General features: G+C 38.1%; 2 protein-coding genes and 1 long non-coding RNA gene across 3 annotated transcripts; all 3 read right to left on the bottom strand.

Moving 5' to 3' along the window:
- Nucleotides 1-4,922: 4,922 nt before the first annotated feature.
- LOC109203495 (vascular cell adhesion protein 1) lies at nucleotides 4,923-6,476 on the bottom strand (the record flags this gene model as incomplete). The annotated part of the gene is made up of 4 exons (XM_019362875.1): nucleotides 4,923-5,058; nucleotides 5,201-5,291; nucleotides 5,812-6,078; nucleotides 6,158-6,476. Coding segments are annotated over 4 exons (798 nt in total), but the record flags the coding sequence as incomplete, so codon positions are not given.
- A 6,582-nt stretch (nucleotides 6,477-13,058) lies between these two features.
- Nucleotides 13,059-14,655, bottom strand: LOC109203494 (vascular cell adhesion protein 1-like; the record flags this gene model as incomplete). The annotated part of the gene is made up of 4 exons (XM_019362874.1): nucleotides 13,059-13,194; nucleotides 13,351-13,441; nucleotides 13,962-14,228; nucleotides 14,337-14,655. Coding segments are annotated over 4 exons (798 nt in total), but the record flags the coding sequence as incomplete, so codon positions are not given.
- Nucleotides 14,656-15,225: 570 nt separating this feature from the next.
- LOC109203611 (uncharacterized) lies at nucleotides 15,226-16,826 on the bottom strand. Its single transcript, XR_002063379.1, has 3 exons — nucleotides 16,733-16,826; nucleotides 16,498-16,562; nucleotides 15,226-16,298 (listed from the first exon to the last, which is right to left on the bottom strand). It is a non-coding gene; the product is annotated as an uncharacterized LOC109203611 (long non-coding RNA).
- Between the last annotated feature and the right edge of the window lie 6,387 nt (nucleotides 16,827-23,213).

Here is a 23,213-nt window from a genome sequence, read left to right as displayed (position 1 = left end):
CATGTCACACTTTCTGTATAAATCCATACAGCATTTACCTCTATGGTAGCTGGACATTTATTTCAAGATTGCTCCCATATGAATAACAGATCCCATAAGAAGATACAAAACATGTTGGCAGGAACATAAAGACTCAAATTTAAAAAGCTGAAGTATGTGGAGATTACATTTTGCAGAACTATTTCTGTTTTTGTGGAAAAAAAGAGTTCCTCCTTCAACTTCTGCTTCTTGTTATAACCACAAGAAATCACCTAAAAACAGTTTGCACAGGTGAAGTTAAGACAAAAACTGAACTTAAAACCTGGCAGGATGTTGTTTGTGTAATTTCACTAATCTGGAAAAGAGACACATTTATAGGTTTCATGTGCGTATTTCTTGTTAATGTAATGCTACTTCACTACAGTTCTCGTATTTTCTTCACCTCAGTGTAGAGTTCTTTGTAGCTTTCACTCGTGTTTACATATCCTGCTCTCCTCCTGGGTCATAGAAAAAAACACTCCAGATTAACAGAGAAACCCATTTACATGGCAGCTTTTGGCTGGCATGTAAATCTATTTATCAACCAATAAATTACTGATTAAATAAAAGCAGAAACATTTAAACACATTAGGGGAAGTTTGTTATCAGTCAAAGTTTCTGCCACCTGTGTGAGTACAGGCACAAAAATTTCTGTGACGAACCTTTGCAATTTTCTTTCTTCCACACATGATGTCATCTAAATATGATCTCTAGTGATGTAGTCAGCCTTTTATGCACATATATGAACACATGAATCAAACTCAGAGCTCTCTGAAGAGAAGCAAACTACTGAAGTGTAAAGTTCATACCATCAGTGATAAAAGTATGGTTTATATTAATCATCAGATACATCATATACAAACCAGTTATATCTATATTAAGGTCTAAACAACATTAAAGTCTAAAGTCCAAACAGGATTTAAAGCAGTTTTTCTAACTAACATTAACATAGTAACACCTGCAGCAGGAGCAGGGTTTGTTTTTCTTTAGAGAAAGGATCACTCCCAAAGAGAGGAAACTGAAAATATGTGCAGGCAATATAAAATGCCAGAGGGCTCCACTGTATTATATTACAGTATGTGTTAAACTATTACATGGTGTGTGATGCTTTATATTAATGAAGAGATTTACTTCATAAATAAAACTAAAAACCTGAAAATTAGTGAATAACGGTTCACAGAAGTGCAGGAAAAAGTTTCTGTCACAATTTCCTATATAGGGTTAGACCCCTGTTTAATCTTCAGATACTTCAGATTCACAGCTCCATCTCTGCTATTCTGAGGTACAAAGTCTGGTCATCTGTTCATGACCTCAAGCTGAAGAACACAGGTTTTGCAGCAGGGCAATTATCAAAAACATACCATCAAGTCCACCTCTGAATGGCTTAAAAGAAACAAAATAAAGAGTTTTTTAAGCCCTTGTCAAAGACTAAACTCGATGACCCTGAGATGATGTAGCATCACCTTAAACAGACAGTTCATGCTCAAAAAGCCCTCCAATGTGACTGAATTGGAACAGTTCTGCAAAGATGAGTGGGCCAAAGTTCCTCCAAAGCTTTGTAAAAGACAATTGCTAAAAAGACATTGCTAGTTGTCACAAATGCTTGATTGCAGTTGTCGCTGCTAAGGTTGGCCCAACCAGCTAATATATTTAGGAAGATATCCCATTTCACACAGGTAAGTTTGAAATGTTTTCCCCCTTAATAATAAACACCTTCATTTAGAAACTGCATTTTGTGTTTACTTGTGTTATCTCTGTCTGTCATTTGTTTAGTGATCTGAAACATTTAAGTGCAACAAACATACAAAAAAATTGGAAATCGGTAAGGGGGGAAACACTTTTTCACAGCATTTTATACACCGCTCAAAAACATTAAAGGAAGATTGAAAACATATCAGAGTTTAATGGGGGAAAATATCAAACTGATATGGGCTAGTTATGTGCGATACAAAGCAAAATTCAGGGTTGTATCAACGATACGGATCTGATTCTGATACTTTGTACATAAATTTAATGTGTTAATGTTGTATTTCAAATTATAGCTCCACAATTATTACAGGACATCAGACTACTTGATCTTATTGTTTAATTATGAAGAATTATAATATAGAAATAAAGAACCTGAAGCTTTCTGTTAATTGATGTCATTTGAACATGTATGTGTTGTTATTTAAAATGTATATACTTGCCTGGACATTTCAAAAAAAAAATCAACATTCACACTTTCCCTCTTTCTCAGCAGTGTTGTGCCACACTACAAATTTTGGTATTGATCCAATACCAAGTAAACACAGGGCCAGTATAGCCGAAGTTATTTAGGCAGCTAATTGAGGGAGAGTAGTGTGCCGTTACTTATGAGATGAATTCTCAATTTGCAAATTCTGAACACAGTTTAATCACCACTATATCACAATTGTTATTTTCCACAATAATTAGCTAACACAACAAAACACACCTTTCAGCTTTTCATGTGTTTTGAAACTGGGTTTTTGGAGACCTGTGATGAAAATGTTTCTGTCTCTATAGCACACAAAAAGGTTCCGCATTTTTCATAGTGCATGTAGTGCATTTGTTTGAGTATATTATGCAGATAGTAACAAGTTCAGCAGCATACTGATCTGGAGGATAGAAGCAAAGTATCGATCCAGTGTGCTAGTATCGATCAATACAATACTAGTGTTGGTATCGATAATATTGATATTTGGATTGATCCACCCACCTCTAATATCGGCCAAGTACTGTGTTAGAGACAAAGGAAGCCACATTGTTTGATGGAAGTCAAAATTTTCAGCCTGCACAGGGATTAATTCAAAGAAGCCCCACAAATCAAAATAGAAAAAATGGTGCAGCAGACTATTTTTGCTCAAACTTCTTTGCAGCCACTCAGTAGTTTGTATGGTGCCCGCATGCTTGTTCTCATGCCTGGCAATTTGGGGTATGCTCTTAATGAGACAGTGGATGGTGTCCTGGATCCCAGATCTGGGCCAGGTCATTACTGAGCTCCTACACAGTCAGATTATGTCAGATGGACTGATACATAATGTCCCAGAGGTGTTCCCTTGGATTTAGATCAGGTGAGCGTGGGGGCGAGTAATTGCCTGCATATCTTCGCCACATGGCATTCTCGTGCACCAGGAGAAACCGATGACCCACTGCACCAGTGTAGAGTCTGACAATGACTCCACGGAATTCTTCCCAATACGTAATCGAAGTCAGGTTGATGCTGCCTGGCCTGTTTAAGCCACAGCTCTGTAGTGTATTAGTGTATGTGTATCTTATTAGTGTATGTGAAACATTGTACTGTATTATTTCTTGAAAGTGCGTATTTATTGCTGTTGGCAGGGGTATGTGTCACACAGTGGAAATTTGTGTTTGTTTTATGGTTTGTGTTGTCTTGATCTCACTGTGTATTGGTGTGTACAGTATATTTATTCCTGTCAACAGAGACTTTAGCATACAGAGAATGTTTTTATTGCATAAGTATCTTTTAAAATTGTGTTTGTTAATTCCATTTTTTCTTCCTTCTCTGGAACAAATGGTCTGTTTAAGACCTGCTCAGTCTCTGTGCCCTGAGCTCTGATTCACTTGCTCCCCTCCTCCTTGTATGCAAAACAATTTTCTGGGGTGAGATTTAGACCTACCAGCTTTAGTACACAAAGTACTAGTAGCTGCACATTCCATGTCTAGCTTTAGCTTCACTAGTTCGGTGGTATAGTTTATTTGCCTTTTTGTTTCTACATTTTTTTAACAGCCAGAATAAAAGGCTCGCTTTTTGTTAAACTTCACTACTCTCCCTTTTGTTTTCTGCTTTTGGGTCCGCTCCTCAAACACACCGGCCACCCAGGTCATAACAAATAAATTATCTAAACTTAGCAGGTAGCTAGCATCCAACACAAATAACTTGGCAAAAACATTATTTTTTTTTATTGGTCAGAGTTCTGGTCCTAATAAAAGAGTGGCTTCTTAGCACTGATATGTAAAACTGTTTTGAAACTGAGTTTCTGGAGACCTGTGATGTCAATTTTTCTGTCTGTAAAGCACACAAAAAGCCCCCCCCCCCCACCCATGTGAAAATAATAAGCAATAGCTCTAAATGACAAAAAATGTGTTTAGTAGCCCTGTATTTCGCATTTTTCAAATTTACATGAAGAGAATCTACAATGAATGTTTCAATAAATCTGTTTATTTAGAGAAGTGTTATTTTCTTTTCCTTTTTCCAGTCAACAGATTCAGTGTAAATGTGTCTTTGTAAAGAATCTCTATCTGCACTGAACTTTCATACTGTAAATGACTGAAATGCCAACTTGGAATAAAGAGGAGACTCAGTAACATATTTGTAATGAAGTTCACAGATTGTCTGCCACAAAACTCATCACTTAATGAATCAAAAGATTAAATAATTTCATAAATACAATGACCTTAACCTGTTCCTCTTTGTGTAAAGTTTTTATATTTTATATGAACACAGTAATTTATGACAGTTGATTCAACAGAAACTGTATCAGTTATAAAGTAAATTTATTTAGAATTACCGATCACACGCAACAAACCACTGAATGGACACATTCACTTATTAATGGAACAAAAATATATCTTAAAAAATGAACACACACAAAGAATCAGTACACAGAATCACCGAACACATGATTAAGAAATGTTGTTGTAAAAGCTGATAGAAACTTCCTCAGTAAGGTTCTGTTTTTAATTGATCAGTTCTTCACCAGTGAAGTAAATCAGCCACAAACAAACACTTTATCATTCATCATATCACATCATATACACAGCAACACCACAATAAGCACAGTGTCGTTGTTGTGCAGCAACACCATGCTATGTTGTTAGTTAACTTAAACAGTAGGTTTCACAAATGTTGACATTACTTTGAATTCTATACAGATGTTTGTGTCAGCATGCAGATGTTAACACTGCTGATGTCCGAGATTTTTGTCCTCCCGTTGCACTAGTTTGGACTGTGATGCAGCTGGATTCATGTAGATGGTTTCTGTCACTGGTTTGTTGAACTGTCTTGATCTAAACCAGCTGAAGAAAAAAACTAATTGAAATGAAACCAGTTTTTGGTTCATTTTTGTAGCTATGAATAATAAAGCTCAAAATAGAAGTGAAATTAAGCATGTAGCCTGTAAATAGTTATAAATGACTATCATAGAAGCAGCTGACTCACCACTCAAATAAGACCAGTGTGCTCACAAGCAGTATGATTCCCACAGTCTTCACTACAATGCAGACACCAAACAGTTTTCCTGGCTGTTCATCTGCAAGGCAACGAGATTTTAGAGCTACAAAAAGATGAAATAAGAGGAAGACGAACATTTCACATTAAACACGGCCCTCTGAGGTGACTCGACTAGGATGCTATCTATGTGGCTGTGTCCTGTTTTCTCTTCGCTCGCTTAGATACAGCTAACGTGCAGCTAACCCCAGTTATCATTTTGCATCAGACCAGTCTTGAGGCTTAATTCTTCGGCTTATTGTAGAGCAGTGTGACTAGAAAAGTTAATATTATCACCCTCTGTTATTTTGTGACCATTTTTCTATTGTGCGTTTCTTTTTTTTCATGATGAAAGTGGCTGTACTGTGACTTTTCAGCTAATTTAGGACAAAGTTAATGTTTCTTTCATAGGTTTTTTATCGTCCTTAAAAAAATAAATAATAAAAAAATTAAAATATGTTTGAAAAATGCATTTGCTTAGCACTTGAAGCTATATATTAATGTTAGTTTTCATGGACACAAAAAAAGAAAATATGTGAATATAACACATCAGTAGCCTTTACCTTTACCTCCAACAATCACAAGAATCTCTGCTGATGTCTGATTACCCAGATCATTAGTGGCCACACAGTAATAAACTCCTCCATCTGTTACATTGAAGCTGTAAATCTCTCCTTCAGATACTTTCACAGCTCCATCTCTGCTCTTCTTGAACCAGGTGAAGCTGCTGACTGGAGGTTTGGCTCTGCTGGAGCAGGTCAGGTTCACCCAGCTGCCTGCTGACACCAAACCTGATGGACTGATGGATGCTGAGGTGTCTTTAGGAGCATCTGGAGAAAAAAAAGAAAAACATATCCCATAAATCATGTTGTCTTATAGGATTCAGTTAACAAACTCTTATTGTCTTACATGAAACACTGAGAGTCTCTTCTGTCTCTGCTGTCTTGGTGTCTTTTCCTTGGTTCACAGGATATCTGGCAGAGCAGCTGATCTTCTTTCCATCATGTGTGTCTGACAGAGTGATGGTCTGCTGGATTTTAGTTGTAAAGCTTCCATCTGTGTTTTCCTCTATTTTGTTGTGAGAGTCTTGTGTGAGATTCCAGGTGAGTTGAGGAGGGGAGTGTGGACAGGGAGTGAGAGCTGAGCAGGTTATAGTGACAGACTCCTTCTCCTTCAGATCACCTGGGATTGTAATATTGGGCCTCCAAGGAGAATCTGTGGTTTCACATCACAAACACAGTTTGTACACTGATAATACAGGAAAAACAGAATTTAAAAAAAATTACATTTAAAAATCATAAAACTGAAAGCACTCAGCATATACTTTTTTAACTGTCAAAGAGCCAAAGAAGAACAAAACTGCTTCTCCAAACATTAACACAATGGTAGTGTTTAATAATAAAAAATAGAGAGAGAAAATAGTTGAATAGGTGTATTTCTGTGACATCTGACCTGTTAATAATACAATTCGACTTTTCATTGGTTAATATTAACATCAAATCTTTCTTACCTTTAATTGTGATTTGAACAGGTTCACAAACAGCTGTTGATCTGAACGGCCAGTTCATAATTCTGAAGTAGTATGTGTTTGTATAAGTTGTGGTTAAATTGGAAAACAGAGTGGTGCAGTTTTTCTCCTTCAGGTTTCCTGTAATCTTCATTGGATAGATGTTAACTGTCCTACTGCTGTTGAAAATCACGTTTTCTGGATGAGCATCAATGTTGTTATCATGTTTAATCCAAACTCCAAAAACTGATCTTGTACTGTTAAACTTTTCTGTTCCAGTTTCACTAAAGTTACATGGGATTTGTAAACAAGATCCACTCAGAGCCTCCATGTCTGTTGGTGCAGTGATGAACAGGTTTGTGTGCTGAGGACAAGCAGCCAAAGAGTCTGGGAATTCAGAGAGCAAAATTAAAATGTGTAAATCTAAATGAAGAGAAAATTCATATTTACAAAACTGACTTTAAGTGTCATGGGCTTGCTTTCTTCTCCTGTTCTGTTCACACCTTCACTTAACTTATCTCTATCTGCACTGATCTGTCAGACTGTAAATGACTGAAATGAGACGGCTCACTTGGAATAAAGAGGAGACTCAGTAACATGATGTCTGTCATGATGTTCACAGACTGGACTGTCACAAAATTCATCACCTGTATAGAAAATAGATATATATTGACACAAATAAAATATCAAACCAGAAAATGTCTTTTACAAGGTGTTTGGGGTTTTTTTGTAATAAACACAATTACTACAATGTAAAAATAAATGTCTTACCAAATGATCAGACTGCTACAGATGAGAGACGACAAAGTAAAAGTGATTTCAGCAGAAACACAGCGAGTGAAACACTTCTCTGTTTAGATGTTGTAATTTCAAAGCAAACAGACCTGTGATGCTTTTGGTTTTTATCTTTCTTTATTCAGTCAGTCTGTTTTTTATGTTCCCATCATGCACTCTGCTCTCACTTCAGACACTGCCACTCCCACCTGCCTGCTTCTGTGGTCACCTGTGCTGACCCTTCCCTCACACACTAACCTGTTGCTCAATTCCATCAGTTGTTTTCTTAATGGACTTTTTCCTATCACTTTTTTTCCTACTCTTTATTATTTGTGACTATTGGCTGCGTTATCGCACACAACTTGTATTACCCAAGACTAGCACTGCTTATTTCAAACTACTGTAGTCTGTGCATTCAAGGCAGTGGTGGGAAACCTTTCATGTGTGTTTCCCACACTCACTGAAATAGTAGCTCAGGTGCCAATTTAATCATTTGAGCCCCCAAACCCCCTTTTTTATGTTTCTTCTCAGTTTGCTGGCTGGATTTACACAGTGCTTTTCTTGTCTTACTGAACATTCTGATCACTTTTAACAACATGTCACACTTTCTGTATACATCCATACAGCATTTACCCCTATGGTAGCTGGACATTTATTTCAAGATTGCTCCCATATGAATAACAGATCCCATAAGAAGATACAAAACATGTTGGCAGGAACATAAAGACTCAAATTTAAAAAGCTGAAGTATGTGGAGATTACATTTTGCAGAACTATTTCTGTTTTTGTGGAAAAAAGAGTTCCTCCTTCAACTTCTGCTTCTTGTTATAACCACAAGAAATCACCTGAAAACAGTTTGCACAGGTGAAGTTAAGACAAAAACTGAACTTAAAACCTGGCAGGATGTTGTTTGTGTAATTTCACTAAACTGGAAAAGAGACACATTTATAGGTTTCATGTGCGTATTTCTTGTTAATGTAATGCTACTTCACTACAGTTCTCGTATTTTCTTCACCTCAGTGTAGAGTTCTTTGTAGCTTTCACTCGTGTTTACATATCCTGCTCTCCTCCTGGGTCATAGAAAAAAACACTCCAGATTAACAGAGAAACCCATTTATATGGCAGCTTTTGGCTGGCATGTAAATCTATTTATCAACCAATAAATTACTGATTAAATAAAAGCAGAAACATTTAAACACATTAGGGGAAGTTTGTTGTCAGTCAAAGTTTCTGCCACCTGTGTGAGTACAGGCATAAAAATTTCTGTGACAAACCTTTGCAATTTTCTTTCTTCCACACATGATGTCATCTAAATATGATCTCTAGTGATGTAGTCAGCCTTTTATGCACATATATGAACACACGAATCAAACTCAGAGCTCTCTGAAGAGAAGCAAACTACTGAAGTGTAAAGTTCATACCATCAGTGATAAAAGTATGGTTTATATTAATCATCAGATACATCATATACAAACCAGTTACATCTATATTAAGGTCTAAACAACATTAAAGTCTAAAGTCCAAACAGGATTTAAAGCAGTTTTTCTAACTAACATTAACATAGTAACACCTGCAGCAGGAGCAGGGTTTGTTTTTCTTTAGAGAAAGGATCACTCCCAAAGAGAGGAAACTGAAAATATGTGCAGACAATATAAAATGCCAGAGGGCTCCACTGTATTATATTACAGTATGTGTTAAACTATTACATGGTGTGTGATGCTTTATATTAATGAAGAGATTTACTTCATAAATAAAACTAAAAACCTAAAAATTAGTGAATAACAGTTCACAGAAGTGCAGGAAAAAGTTTCTGTCACAATTTCCTATATAGGGTTAGACCCCTGTTTAATCTTCAGATACTTCAGATTCACAGCTCCATCTCTGCTATTCTGAGGTACAAAGTCTGGTCATCTGTTCATGACCTCAAGCTGAAGAACACAGGTTTTGCAGCAGGGCAATTATTAAAAACATACCGTCAAGTCCGCCTCTGAATGGCTTAAAAGAAATGAAATAAAGAGTTTTTTAAGGCCTTGTCAAAGACTAAACTCGATGACCCTGAGATGATGTAGCATCACCTTAAACAGACAGTTCATGCTCAAAAAGCCCTCCAATGTGACTGAATTGGAACAGTTCTGCAAAGATGAGTGGGCCAAAGTTCCTCCAAAGCTTTGTAAAAGACAATTGCTAAAAAGACATTGCTAGTTGTCACAAATGCTTGATTGCAGTTGTCGCTGCTAAGGTTGGCCCAACCAGCTAATATATTTAGGAAGATATCCCATTTCACACAGGTAAGTTTGAAATGTTTTCCCCCTTAATAATAAACACCTTCATTTAGAAACTGCATTTTGTGTTTACTTGTGTTATCTCTGTCTGTCATTTGTTTAGTGATCTGAAACATTTAAGTGCAACAAACATACAAAAAAATTGGAAATCGGTAAGGGGGGAAACACTTTTTCACAGCATTTTTCATACCGCTCAAAAACATTAAAGGAAGATTGAAAACATATCAGAGTTTAATGGGGGAAAATATCAAACTGATATGGGCTAGTTATGTGCGATACAAAGCAAAATTCAGGGTTGTATCAACGATACGGATCTGATTCTGATACTTTGTACATAAATTTAATGTGTTAATGTTGTATTTCAAATTATAGCTCCACAATTATTACAGGACATCAGACTACTTGATCTTATTGTTTAATTATGAAGAATTATAATATAGAAATAAAGAACCTGAAGCTTTCTGTTAATTGATGTCATTTGAACATGTATGTGTTGTTATTTAAAATGTATATACTTGCCTGGACATTTCAAAAAAAAAAATCAACATTCACACTTTCCCTCTTTCTCAGCAGTGTTGTGCCACACTACAAATTTTGGTATTGATCCAATACCAAGTAAACACAGGGCCAGTATAGCCGAAGTTATTTAGGCAGCTAATTGAGGGAGAGTAGTGTGCCATTACTTATGAGATGAATTCTCAATTTGCAAATTCTGAACACAGTTTAATCACCACTATATCACAATTGTTATTTTCCACAATAATTAGCTAACACAACAAAACACACCTTTCAGCCTTTCATGTGTTTTGAAACTGGGTTTTTGGAGACCTGTGATGAAAATGTTTCTGTCTCTATAGCACACAAAAAGGTTCCGCATTTTTCATAGTGCATGTAGTGCAAGTTTGAGTTTTATTTTTTGCAAAGAAATAATTAACACAGTTCAGCAGGCTACATACTGATCTTGAAGGGTAGAAGCAAAGTATCGATCCAGTGGTGCTAGTATCGATCCAATACCAATACTAGTGTTGGTATCGATAATATTGATATTTGGATTGATCCACCCACCTCTAATATCGGCCAAGTACTGTGTTAGAGACAAAGGAAGCCACATTGTTTGATGGAAATCAAAATTTTCAGCCTGCACAGGGATTAATTCAAAGAAGACCCACAAATCAAAATAGAAAAAATGGTGCAGCAGACTATTTTTGCTCAAACTTCTTTGCAGCCACTCAGTAGTTTGTATGGTGCCCGCATGCTTGTTCTCATGCCTGGCAATTTGGGGTATGCTCTTAATGAGACAGTGGATGGTGTCCTGGATCCCAGATCTGGGCCAGGTCATTACTGAGCTCCTACACAGTCAGATTATGTCAGATGGACTGATACATAATGTCCCAGAGGTGTTCCCTTGGATTTAGATCAGGTGAGCGTGGGGGCGAGTAATTGCCTGCATATCTTCGCCACATGGCATTCTCGTGCACCAGGAGAAACCGATGACCCACTGCACCAGTGCAGAGTCTGACTCCACGGAATTCTTCCCAATACGTAATCGAAGTCAGGTTGATGCTGCCTGGCCTGTTTAAGCCACAGCTCTGTAGTGTATTAGTGTATGTGTATCTTATTAGTGTATGTGAAACATTGTACTGTATTATTTCTTGAATAGTGCGTATTTATTGCTGTTGGCAGGGGTATGTGTCACACAGTGGAAATTTGTGTTTGTTTTATGGTTTGTGTTGTCTTGATCTCACTGTGTATTGGTGTGTACAGTATATTTATTCCTGTCAACAGAGACTTTAGCATACAGAGAATGTTTTTATTGCATAAGTATCTTTTAAAATTGTGTTTGTTAATTCCATTTTTTCTTCCTTCTCTGGAATAAATGGTCTGTTTAAGACCTGCTCAGTCTCTGTGCCCTGAGCTCTGATTCACTTGCTCCCCTCCTCCTTGTATGCAAAACAATTTTCTGGGGTGAGATTTAGACCTACCAGCTTTAGTACACAAAGTACTAGTAGCTGCACATTCCATGTCTAGCTTTAGCTTCACTAGTTTGGTGGTATAGTTTATTTGCCTTTTTGTTTCTACATTTTTTTAACAGCCAGAATAAAAGGCTCGCTTTTTGTTAAACTTCACTACTCTCCCTTTTGTTTTCTGCTTTTGGGTCCGCTCCTCAAACACACCGGCCACCCAGGTCATAACAAATAAATTATCTAAACTTAGCAGGTAGCTAGCATCCAACACAAATAACTTGGCAAAAACATTATTTTTTTTTATTGGTCAGAGTTCTGGTCCTAATAAAAGAGTGGCTTCTTAGCACTGATATGTAAAACTGTTTTGAAACTGGGTTTCTGGAGACCTGTGATGTCAATTTTTCTGTCTGTAAAGCACACAAAAAGCCCCCCCACCCCCCACCCATGTGAAAATAATAAGCAATAGCTCTAAATGACAAAAAATGTGTTTAGTAGCCCTGTATTTCGCATTTTTCAAATTTACATGAAGAGAATCTACAATGAATGTTTCAATAAATCTGTTTATTTAGAGAAGTGTTATTTTCTTTTCCTTTTTCCAGTCAACAGATTCAGTGTAAATGTGTCTTTGTAAAGAATCTCTATCTGCACTGAACTTTCATACTGTAAATGACTGAAATGCCAACTTGGAATAAAGAGGAGACTCAGTAACATATTTGTAATGAAGTTCACAGATTGTCTGCCACAAAACTCATCACTTAATGAATCAAAAGATTAAATAATTTCATAAATACATTGACCTTAACCTGTTCCTCTTTGTGTAAAGTTTTTATATTTTATATGAACTAAATAATTTATGACAGTTGATTCAACAGAAGCTGTATCAGTTATAAAGTAAATTTATTTAGAATTACCAATCAGACGCAACAAACCACTGAATGGACACATTCACTTATTTATGGAACAAAAATATATCTTAAAAAATGAACGCACACAAAGAATCAGTACACAGAATCACCGAACACATGATTAAGAAATGTTGTTGTAAAAGCTGATAGAAACTTCCTCAGTAAGGTTCTGTTTTTAATTGATCAGTTCTTCACCAGTGAAGTAAATCAGCCACAAACAAACACTTTATCATTCATCATATCACATCATATACACAGTAACACCACAATAAGCACAGTGTCGTTGTTGTGCAGCAACACCATGCTATGTTGTTAGTTAACTTAAACAGTAGGTTTCACAAATGTTGACATTACTTTGAATTCTATACAGATGTTTGTGTCAGCATGCAGATGTTAACACTGCTGATGTCCGAGATTTTTGTCCTCCCGTTGCACTAGTTTGGACTGTGATGCAGCTGGATTCATGTAGATGGTTTCTGTCACTGGTTTGTTGAACTGTCTTGATCTAAACCAGCTGAAGAAAAAAACTAATTGAAATGAAACCAGTTTTTGGTTCATTTTTGTAGCTATGAATAATAAAGATCTACTTAATAGACTCAAAATAGAAGTGAAATTAACCATGTAGCCTGTAAATAGTTATAAATGACTATCGAAGAAGCAGCTGACTCACCACTCAAATAAGACCAGTGTGCTCACAAGTAGTATGATTCCCACAGTCTTCACTACAATGCAGACACCAAACAGTTTTCCTGGCTGTTCATCTGCAAGGCAACGAGATTTTAGAGCTACAAAGAGATGAAATAAGAGGAAGACAAACATTTCACATTAAACACGGCCCTCTGAGGTGACTCGACTAGGATGCTGTCTATATGGCTGTGTCCTGTTTTCTCTTCGCTCGCTTAGATACAGCTAACGTGCAGCTAACCCCAGTTATCATTTTGCGTCAGACCAGTCTTGAGGCTTAATTCTTCGGCTTATTGTAGAGCAGTGTGACTAGAAAAGTTAATATTATCACTCTCTGTTATTTTGTGACCATTTTTCTATTGTGCGTTTCTTTTTTTTCATGATGAAAGTGGCTGTACTGTGACTTTTCAGCTAATTTAGGACAAAGTTAATGTTTCTTTCATAGGTTTTTTATCGTCCTTAAAAAAATAAATAATAAAAAAATTAAAATATGTTTGGAAAATGCATTTGCTTAGCACTTGAAGCTATATATTAATGTTAGTTTTCATGGACACAAAAAAAGAAAATATGTGAATATAACACATCAGTAGCCTTTACCTTTACCTCCAACAATCACATGAATCTCTGCTGATGTCTGATTACCCAGCTCATTAGTGGCCACACAGTAATAAACTCCTCCATCTGTTACATTGAAGCTGTAAATCTCTCCTTCAGATACTTTCACAGCTCCATCTCTGCTCTTCTTGAACCAGGTGAAGCTGCTGACTGGAGGTTTGGCTCTGCTGGAGCAGGTCAGCTTCACCCAGCTGCCTGCTGACACCAAACCTGATGGACTGATGGATGCTGAGGTGTCTTTAGGAGCATCTGGAGAAAAGTGTGACACAGATTATCATTATTCAATATAAAAAGCTGACTTCCCAATAAATCATGATATTTTGACAGGTTTTTAACAACAAACTCTGATTGTCTTACATGAAACACTGAGAGTCTCTTCTGTCTCTGCTGCCTTGGTGTCCTTTCCTTGGTTCACAGGATATCTGGCAGAGCAGCTGATCTTCTTTCCATCATGTGTGTCTGACAGAGTGATGGTCTGCTGGATTTTAGTTGTAAAGCTTCCATCTGTGTTTTCCTCTATTTTGTTGTGAGAGTCTTGTGTGAGATTCCAGGTGAGTTGAGGAGGGGAGTGTGGACAGGGAGTGAGAGCTGAGCAGGTTATAGTGACAGACTCCTTCTCCTTCAGATCACCTGGGATTGTAATATTGGGCCTCCAAGGAGAATCTGTGGTTTCACATTAAACACAGTTTGTACACTGATAATACATACAAGATACAGATGAAGATCAGTGACAACAGTGGTTAAAAAAACAAAATGTGGTATTTTCCTCCTTACTGAAATCCTGCATATTTGTTTCACTTAAAAGTTTCAGATAAAAACTCATTTTAATATTAGACAAAGATAACCTGAGTAAAAGACGGTGGTGGTTGTGTTATGGTCTGAGGCTTAAAAAAAAAAAACTGAATGAAGGTTTTGGAGCGGCCTAGTCAAAGAAGCTTAAATCCAATGCAAAATGTAATGCTTTGATTTTAAACAGGTTGTTCATGCTTGGAAAATGTAGCTGAATTAAAATAATTTTGCAAAGAAGAGGGAACCAAACTTCCTCCATAGTAATGTGAATGACTCATTACCAGCTATCAAAAACACTTAATTGCAGTTCTTGCTGTCAAGACATTTAATCTTTCACACAGGGGCAGGTAGGTTTGAATAACATTTTTCCTTAAAAAATAAAATCACTGTTCAAAAACTGCAATTTTTATTTAGTCAGGTTATCTTTGTCTTATCATAAAACATTATTTCATTTCATACATGCAGAAGTGAAAAATATCCAAAACCTATTTTAGTTTTTAGTCACTAACAGACAGAATTTTTCCTTTTACATCCCCTGTAAGTGCAGGAAATGTTGGGAAAGAGATGTAGAGAGAGATTTGTGTCAGGAAGTTAGTTTGTGTTAATGCAAAAGTAACTTGTGAAGTTCCAATGGAAACCAGACTATTTAAACATAAAAAATCATAAATATGCTTTTAAACAGTGACTTTTTCTTTGAATGCAGGACTTGTTCTCTCTCTCTTTTTTTTTCTTAGTTTTGCCTGGGGCTTGTTCATGTTTAAGGGCTTTGCAAGCAGCTTAAGGTCTTCTGAACAAGGTGGTATTGAACTATGAGAGGTTTGGGTAGTATTTGGTAAATATGTCTGTGTTTGTTAACAGTGTGCAGGACAGTTTGTATTTTACATTGTTAAAAACTGCTTTTACTACAGTTTTTTTTTTTTGACTGATTCCCAGTGTTACTGTTCACAATAAAGATCCCAAAAGATAACTTACTGTCCTAAGCCAGCTTAATTTGACAAATTTTCAACTAGACATAAAACACTTAAACGTGTTGATGTCTGTTACATTTGACCATAATTTCTTGTTGTTTGTTGTGTCAACAAAAGCTGCAACTGATTATACTTTATTCTTTACAGCAATTAAAGAAAACTTTCTTACCTATAATTGTTATTTGAAGAGGATCACAAAAAGGTGTTGCTCTGAACGGCCAGTTTACAATTCTGAGGTAGTATGTGTTTGTATAAGTTGTGGTTAAATTGGAAAACAGAGTGGTGCAGTTTTTCTCCTTCAGGCTTCCTGTAATATTCATTGGATAGATGTTAACTGTCCTACTGCTGTTGAAGATCTCATTGTTTGGATATGTAAAAACATTGGAATGATTTTTAATCCACACTCCAAACACAGGTCTTGTGCTGTCAAATCCATTGCTCCCAGTCAGTCCATAGTCACTAAAGTTACATGGGATTTGTAAACAAGATCCACTCAGAGCTTCCATCTCTGTTGGTGCAGTGATCAACAGGTTTGTAAGATCAGGACAAGCAGCCAAAGTGTCTGAAAAACCAGAATCATGAAAATATACAAATATAGATAAAGAAAATATTCATAATGAAATATATGACTTTAAGAGTCATGGGTTTGCTTTTTATCTCTTGTTCTGTCAACTTCTTCAGTATATACAGTGTGACTTTGTAAAGTATCTCTGTCTGCACTGATCTGACAGACTGTAAATGACTGAAATGAGACGGCTCACTTGGAATAAAGAGGAGACTCAGTAACATGATGTCTGTCATGATGTTCACAGACTGGACTCATCACCTAGAAAGTAAATATATAAAAACAAAAGCCACAACAACACAAATAAAAAATCAAACCAGGAATTTCCTTGTTTTATAAACACCAAAAAAATTAATGTGTCTGTAGAAATTGAAACATTAAAAAAGCTAAACCAGTTATTTTTAGTGTGATATACAAATGTGTTTTCTTACCAAATGATCAGACACAGAGGAGAGATGACAAAGTACAAGTCAATGTGAAACTCTTCTCTGTAATGTCAACGCAAACAGACCTGTGATGCTTTTGGTTTTCTTTCTTTCATCATGCAGTCAGTCTCCTTTTTATGTGTTCCCATCATGCACTCTGCTGTCACTTCAGAAGCTGCCACTCCCACCTGCCTCTAGAGTCACCTGCCCTTAGCCTCCTCTCACATTTTAACCTGTTCCTCATTCCCTCAGTATGTCATTCATACATAAAGCTGCACATTTTAATCAGTTGTCTGCTCACGTGTCTTTTTTTTTTTAGCTTTCCAGTGCCATGTCATGCTTTCTTTTCCTATCATCTTGATATTCTTGCATTATTTCCCCTAAATAAAGACTATTTAAATCTTATATCCCACTCCGGAGTCATGCTGCTGGCTCATAGTCATTCTGTCAATGTAACAATTGTTGTTGGAGACAAATATGTTAGACAGTGTCATTACCTGTTCATTTTACATTCATACATTCTACACACAACAATTAACCTAACATGCATGTCTTTGGACTGCAGGATGAAGCTGTAATCCCCATCAAAAATGCCCAACAGAAAGGCCATAAATTGTATTGGAACAAGTAACCTTCTTTCTGTGGGTGAAACTGCTATCAAAGCCTCAGTTTGACCTTGGATTTTTTACTATTTAATATATTTTGAGACCCTTTAAACATGAGCAGATGCTCATCTGTACAAAAACCTGAGGAACTGTGTTGGTAACAAGCTTGTGTAAGAATGTCAAGGTACTCCTTTTAGCTTCCTCTGACCAATATTTCATTGATGTGACCCAAACCGATGGATCTAAAATCCATCTCAACAGATATGATTTACAAAAAGGATTACAAATGTAAGCAGTGCTCATTCTCCAGCTTTGAAATTACCTCATTTGATGTGAGTTGCACAAACCCAGTTTTCTGCACTGTCATCAGTCCACCAGCTCACCCTCATCTTCACCAGAATCTTCAGTCTCTCCCTAGATCAGGCAGCCATCCCATCCTGTCTAAAATCAGCCACAATCATCCCAGTGACATAGAAGTCTCCAATCACCAGCCTGAACGATTACCGGCCTGTGGCCCTCACGCTGGTAATCACGAAATACTTTGAGAGACTAGTCCTCCAGCACATCAAGGATTACCTCCCCCCAAAAGTCGACCCCCACCAGTTTGCATACCACGCAAACAGATCCACAGAAGACGCCACGCCATAGCCCTCCACTCTGTGCTGAGTCACCTAGACGTCGGAATGCTCTTCGTGGACTACAGCTCAGCTTTCAATGCAATCATCCCGGACATCTTCATCACCAAACTGGTCACTCTTGGCCTCCCCCCTCTCACATGTTCCTGGATAAAGGACTTTCTCACATTCTCACAAACCAGCCCCAGACTGTAAGACTCGCCCCTTATCTCTCCTCCACTCCCACACTGAGCACCGGTTCCCCACATAGCTGTGTGCTGAGCCCCCTCCTCTATTCTCTCTACACCCACAACTGCAGTTTGACCCACAACAACACTCTCATCATCAAGTTTGCTGATGACACCACGGTAGTCGGACTCATGTCAAAGGGAGCTGAGACAGACTACAGAGAGGAAGTCCTGAAGCTGGCAGCATGGTGTTCAGAAAGCAATCTGGCACTGAACACTAAGAAAACCAAAGAGCTCATTGTTGACTTCAGGAGACACAGTACTGACTTAGTCCCCTTTACATCAAGGGGGAGTGTGTGGAGAGGGTCCACACCTTCCGGTTCCTTGGTGTCCTCATCTCTGCTGACATCTCCTGGACAGACAACATCTCAGCAGTCATTAAGAAGGCCCAACAGCGGCTGCACTTCCTGAGGGTCCTCAGGAAGTACAAGTCGACCTCCAACCTGCTGCTGACCTTCTACCATTTGTCCATTGAGAGCCTGCTAACATACTGCATCACGGTATGGTACGGCAGCTGCACTGAAGCAGATAGAGCGAGGCTTCAGAGTGTGGTCAAGACAGCACAAAAGATCATCGGCTGCCCCCTCTCCTCCCTGATGGACATTTATTCCTCCCGCTGCCTCAGCAGAGCAGCAAACACCATCAAGGACAGAAATTTTAATGAGCGTAGGCCAGTCTGGCCTTGACGTTATTAACAGCAGTCTTTCCTCTGGTATCGTTCCTGAACATTTCAAACATGCAGTAGTGCAGCCCCTGCTTAAGAAACCTGGCCTTGATCAGGCAGTATTAGCTAATTATTATTATTATTAATCAATTAAATGATCTAGTGGCACTCCACTGCAACCTTCCTGTCGTGTTCGCATGTTTGGGTCAAATATGGCCGATTTCCAACTTACAACACTCATAAATATTGTGTTTTACATCCAATTGCCTCAAGGCTTTATGACATACTCCATACTTTGTCATGCCTGGACTACTGTAACTCACTCTATGTGGGGGTCAGTCAGGCGTTGCTCTCATGTCTGCAGCTGGTTCAAAATGCAGACACACGACTGCTAACAGGAACTCGTAAAAGAGCGCATATAACCCCTCTCCTGGCCTCACTGCACTGGCTCCAATGTTCTTTAAAGTTCATTTTAAAATTCTTAAGTTTGTTTTTAACTGCTTTCACGATCTTGCCCCACCTTACCTCTCTGAGCTTCTACATCCCAACACACCCTGTCGGTCTCTTAGGTCAGCTGACCTAAGAAGTGCCGAGACTCAGGAGGAAGCTCAGAGGGGACAGGGCCTTGTCTATCGTGGCTCCTAAATAACTTGCCCTTGCACGTTAGAGAGGCCCTTCACACTTTTTAAAACACATTTTTACTTTTTGGCTTTTGACCTCAGTGAGACTTAGTTTCTCTTGTATTTAAATTAGTTATTAACTAATTAATTATTTTACTTTTTCTTTTATTTGGCTTTTATTTATATCTTATGTAATTTTATTATTTAGTTCCAATCTACAGCACTTAGCGTCAGCTGTGGTTGTTTTAAAGTGCTTTATAAATAAAGATGATGATGATGATATGACAACAGATACATATTTGACCATAACAACCTCATAAAAACAAAAATTTTTAGTACCTGTATGAACATGCACAAATTTAAAACATTTTGGGGTTTTTTTTAGTTATTTTAGCAAATGTCATGAAACTTGATGATAATGAAATTTAGGGTATTTGTGGAGCCCTGTGACAGACTGGCAACCTGTCTAGGGTGAACCTAGACAGGTAGACAACCTCTTGCGCAGCTGAGATCAGCTCCAGCTATCATGGAAAAGGATGGATGGTATTTTTGCTGCTGTTACAAATAAACTAAAGGAGATTCAAACTGAGCAGCATGGTAACTGTATTTGTTAGTTTATCCTGGGTTTACAGTTTTTAAAAAACCCCACAAGTAATGCGAAAATGTAAAGAACACAAAATATTAAATGATAAGACTTACTTAAAAAAATGTGTCCAAACCAAGATAAGAAATTGCAGTGAGTTTATTAACTTAGGCAGACAGATGAGGTGGTCCTTGTCCTGCTACTTTAAATCTGAAAGATCACACAGAGAAAGTTTTAAGTGAAACTTCACACGTTTAATGTTTGCAGAGGTGTTTGTGACGCCACCTTCACTGCAGTCATTTGGATGGGTTCACTGTTTGAGCTTTGAGGTATTTGATTAAAAATATCCACCATATAAGTAACAAATCATACATGACCACACCTAGCATGTCAGCATGCAAATACTCTATGAACAAAACAAAGAAGCTACTGCATCTGTAGGATATCATTTTCAGTTTTACAGAACAACATCAGCTGTAATTTGAAACCAGTTCCCTAAGGAATTGTGCAACTTCTGTTTATTCAGATTTTTTATCAACACAAGAAAATGAAAACAGAGAATATAAAACATGCACGGTGTGGTTTGGAGCTTTGAGACATTAATTTCAAGTTCAATTAATTTCAAATTAAATAAATCCCTCAAGAGCACAAAAAGCATGCTTTTATAGAAATCCTATATGAACATGATGACACAAATTTAAACAGCTGAAGTATATGGAGACTAAATTTTGCAGAACTGTATTTCTTTTTTGTGAAAATCAGTTCCTGATTCAACTTCTGTTTAATCAAATTACTTATGACCACAAGGAATCACCTGAAAACAGTTGGATGAAGTTACTACAGACAACTGAACTTAAAAAACGGCAGAATGTTGTTCGTTTAATTTTACTAAGCTGTAAAACAGACACATTTTGTCATGGCACTGGATCTGGTGACCGAGTGTTTGTGTTCTTTGTTTAAGTTATATTCTTTGAATTATTGTTTTTTGTTTGTATTGTATTTATAGTTTCTGGTTTCTAGGTTTTCTGTTCAGTTTCTGTGCCCTTGTATTCCTGGTTTCATGTCTCTAGTTAATGTTTTAGTTCTGTATTCTTGTTCTCCTTATTTGTCTCCGTGTTGTACGCTTGCCTTGGTTCTCTGTCACTATGTCTTCCCTGTGTTCCATGTCCAGTTACTTTGGTCTCTGAGCTTCACGTTTCCATGTCTCAATGTCTAGTCCTCATTTTTAAGAGGGTTGTTAGATTTGTATTGTGATTGTCATTTATGCTTAGAAATATTTACTCATATATGCTTAGAAGTATATAATCATTTGTAGATTGAAAGAATGTCTCATCCTAGGAGGTCTGTAACAACTCTGTGTAGCATGAAGAGGGGAGTGCGTTCACTCCTCTTCAGAGTGTTCTGGCATAGATCACACACCTCCTAGGAGAGGTCGTATCTTCTCCTGCTGATATATGGTATAGCAAACACACGTATATCTGTTCGAGTCTAAGAGCCTTTTGTTCAGATGTACCGCTAGACTCCTGGCACCAGCTTTGGGGAGTCTTCCTGGGGTTACATCTTGACCCCATACACACACAGATACACACACACACACACACACACACACACACAGGGTATTCTTTGTTCACATGCATACCTATATAAGATGTCATATGTTAATGAACCTATGCATATTCATGTAACCACAATAAAAGGAGTGCTATGGGGAACCTGGCTGAGAGTCTGACGGAGGTCAAGTGGGTGGAATGACACTTGGCTCCAGGCAGGCCTCCCTCATGCATGAGTACTACAAAGAACTTTGCCTACTTGTGTCTTGTTTTTGCTGTGTAGCAAATTGTCCTGAACGTTCCAGCGAATAGGTTTATGCTACAAACCTATCATTAATTGGTCCTTCGAGCCGGATCCTTGGAATTGACATTCACCGAGGGGAAAAAGAGACACACCGAAAGACGTCAGCCAGGACTTATAGAGGTCCTGCAGCAAAGACCCGAGACGTGAGAATTCGTCATCGGGCCGGTGGATTAGCCGTCTGTTTTTCTCCTCGATGGATGACGATTGACAGGATCTGACGGGACTGATGCTGCACGCAATAAGCAACACCGAGTAAGTTCAAAGAGAACGACTAAGAGATTACTGTAGCTGCGCGGGTTCACGCGAGCACGGTCGCGCGGCTTGCACGCGGACCTTAGCCGTGCGGTTAGACGCAGGCTTATAAAAAAAAGAGAGCGACGGCTCCTTAATTGTACGGCCGCGCGGTTTCACGCGGGCCTATGCCGTGCGGTTTCACACAGGCAGGTGTAGCTCAGTGACTGCGCGGGTACAAGCAAGTCCAGGAGCGCAACAGCCGTGCGGGTTCACGCAGGCTGGGGAAAATTATAGGCCTATTTTGTGTTGTTGTTGTTGTGTGAATGACTGCGGAGCAGGCGCGGTCTGTGACACGGTTGTTGTTGTTATCATGGGTTCCTGAGCAAGTAAGACTGCCTCACAGGGAGAGGACACATCGCGAGATATTTATATTCTCATACAAAACTGTGATTTTTGAGGGTAAATTGGTTGCTGTAAAATGTCTAGATTCAAATGTTAGAATTTTTCAGGAAAACAGCAGCCTCGAAGAGCGTGTGGAGAAGGCCAGCCCACATCAGCAGCAGTTAAGCTATGCTCTGGTGAATGGCTTTCCCCCACCCCGTGCTGACACAAAATGTTTAGATGATTCTTTAGATTGCCCTGATCAACAACGGCCTGTGCTCCAGACCATTACTTTAACCAGTTGTTAAAAGTAATCTGCATTAAGCTTAAGGTTGCTCAAATTCAGTACAATGACATATGAGATGAAGTAAAATAGATAAATATTTTACCTAATTACGTGCATAGAGGCACTTGACCTGTTTGAAAGACTGTCATCCCATTATGAGCCATTGTTGAGATATAGAGCACACCTGTGAAAACAACTATTATGCTGAACCCTGTGTGAAACAGCTGAAAACTACATGATGGAGAAGCTGAGTTGAATATGGAAGTGTAAGTCTTTGCCACTGTGGGCAAAGCACACAACCACTGTGTGAGGTTGTGTTGCTGTCTCTTCTGAGCTGATGAGCAAGCTACACATTATCAGATCAGGAGCTGGCTGAGAACTCATCAAAGAAAGGGGAA

Source organism: Oreochromis niloticus, linkage group LG9, assembly GCF_001858045.2.
Source record: "Oreochromis niloticus isolate F11D_XX linkage group LG9, O_niloticus_UMD_NMBU, whole genome shotgun sequence".
In the NCBI taxonomy this organism is placed as follows: domain Eukaryota; kingdom Metazoa; phylum Chordata; class Actinopteri; order Cichliformes; family Cichlidae; genus Oreochromis; species Oreochromis niloticus.
This window is presented reverse-complemented; position numbering and strand designations above follow the sequence as displayed.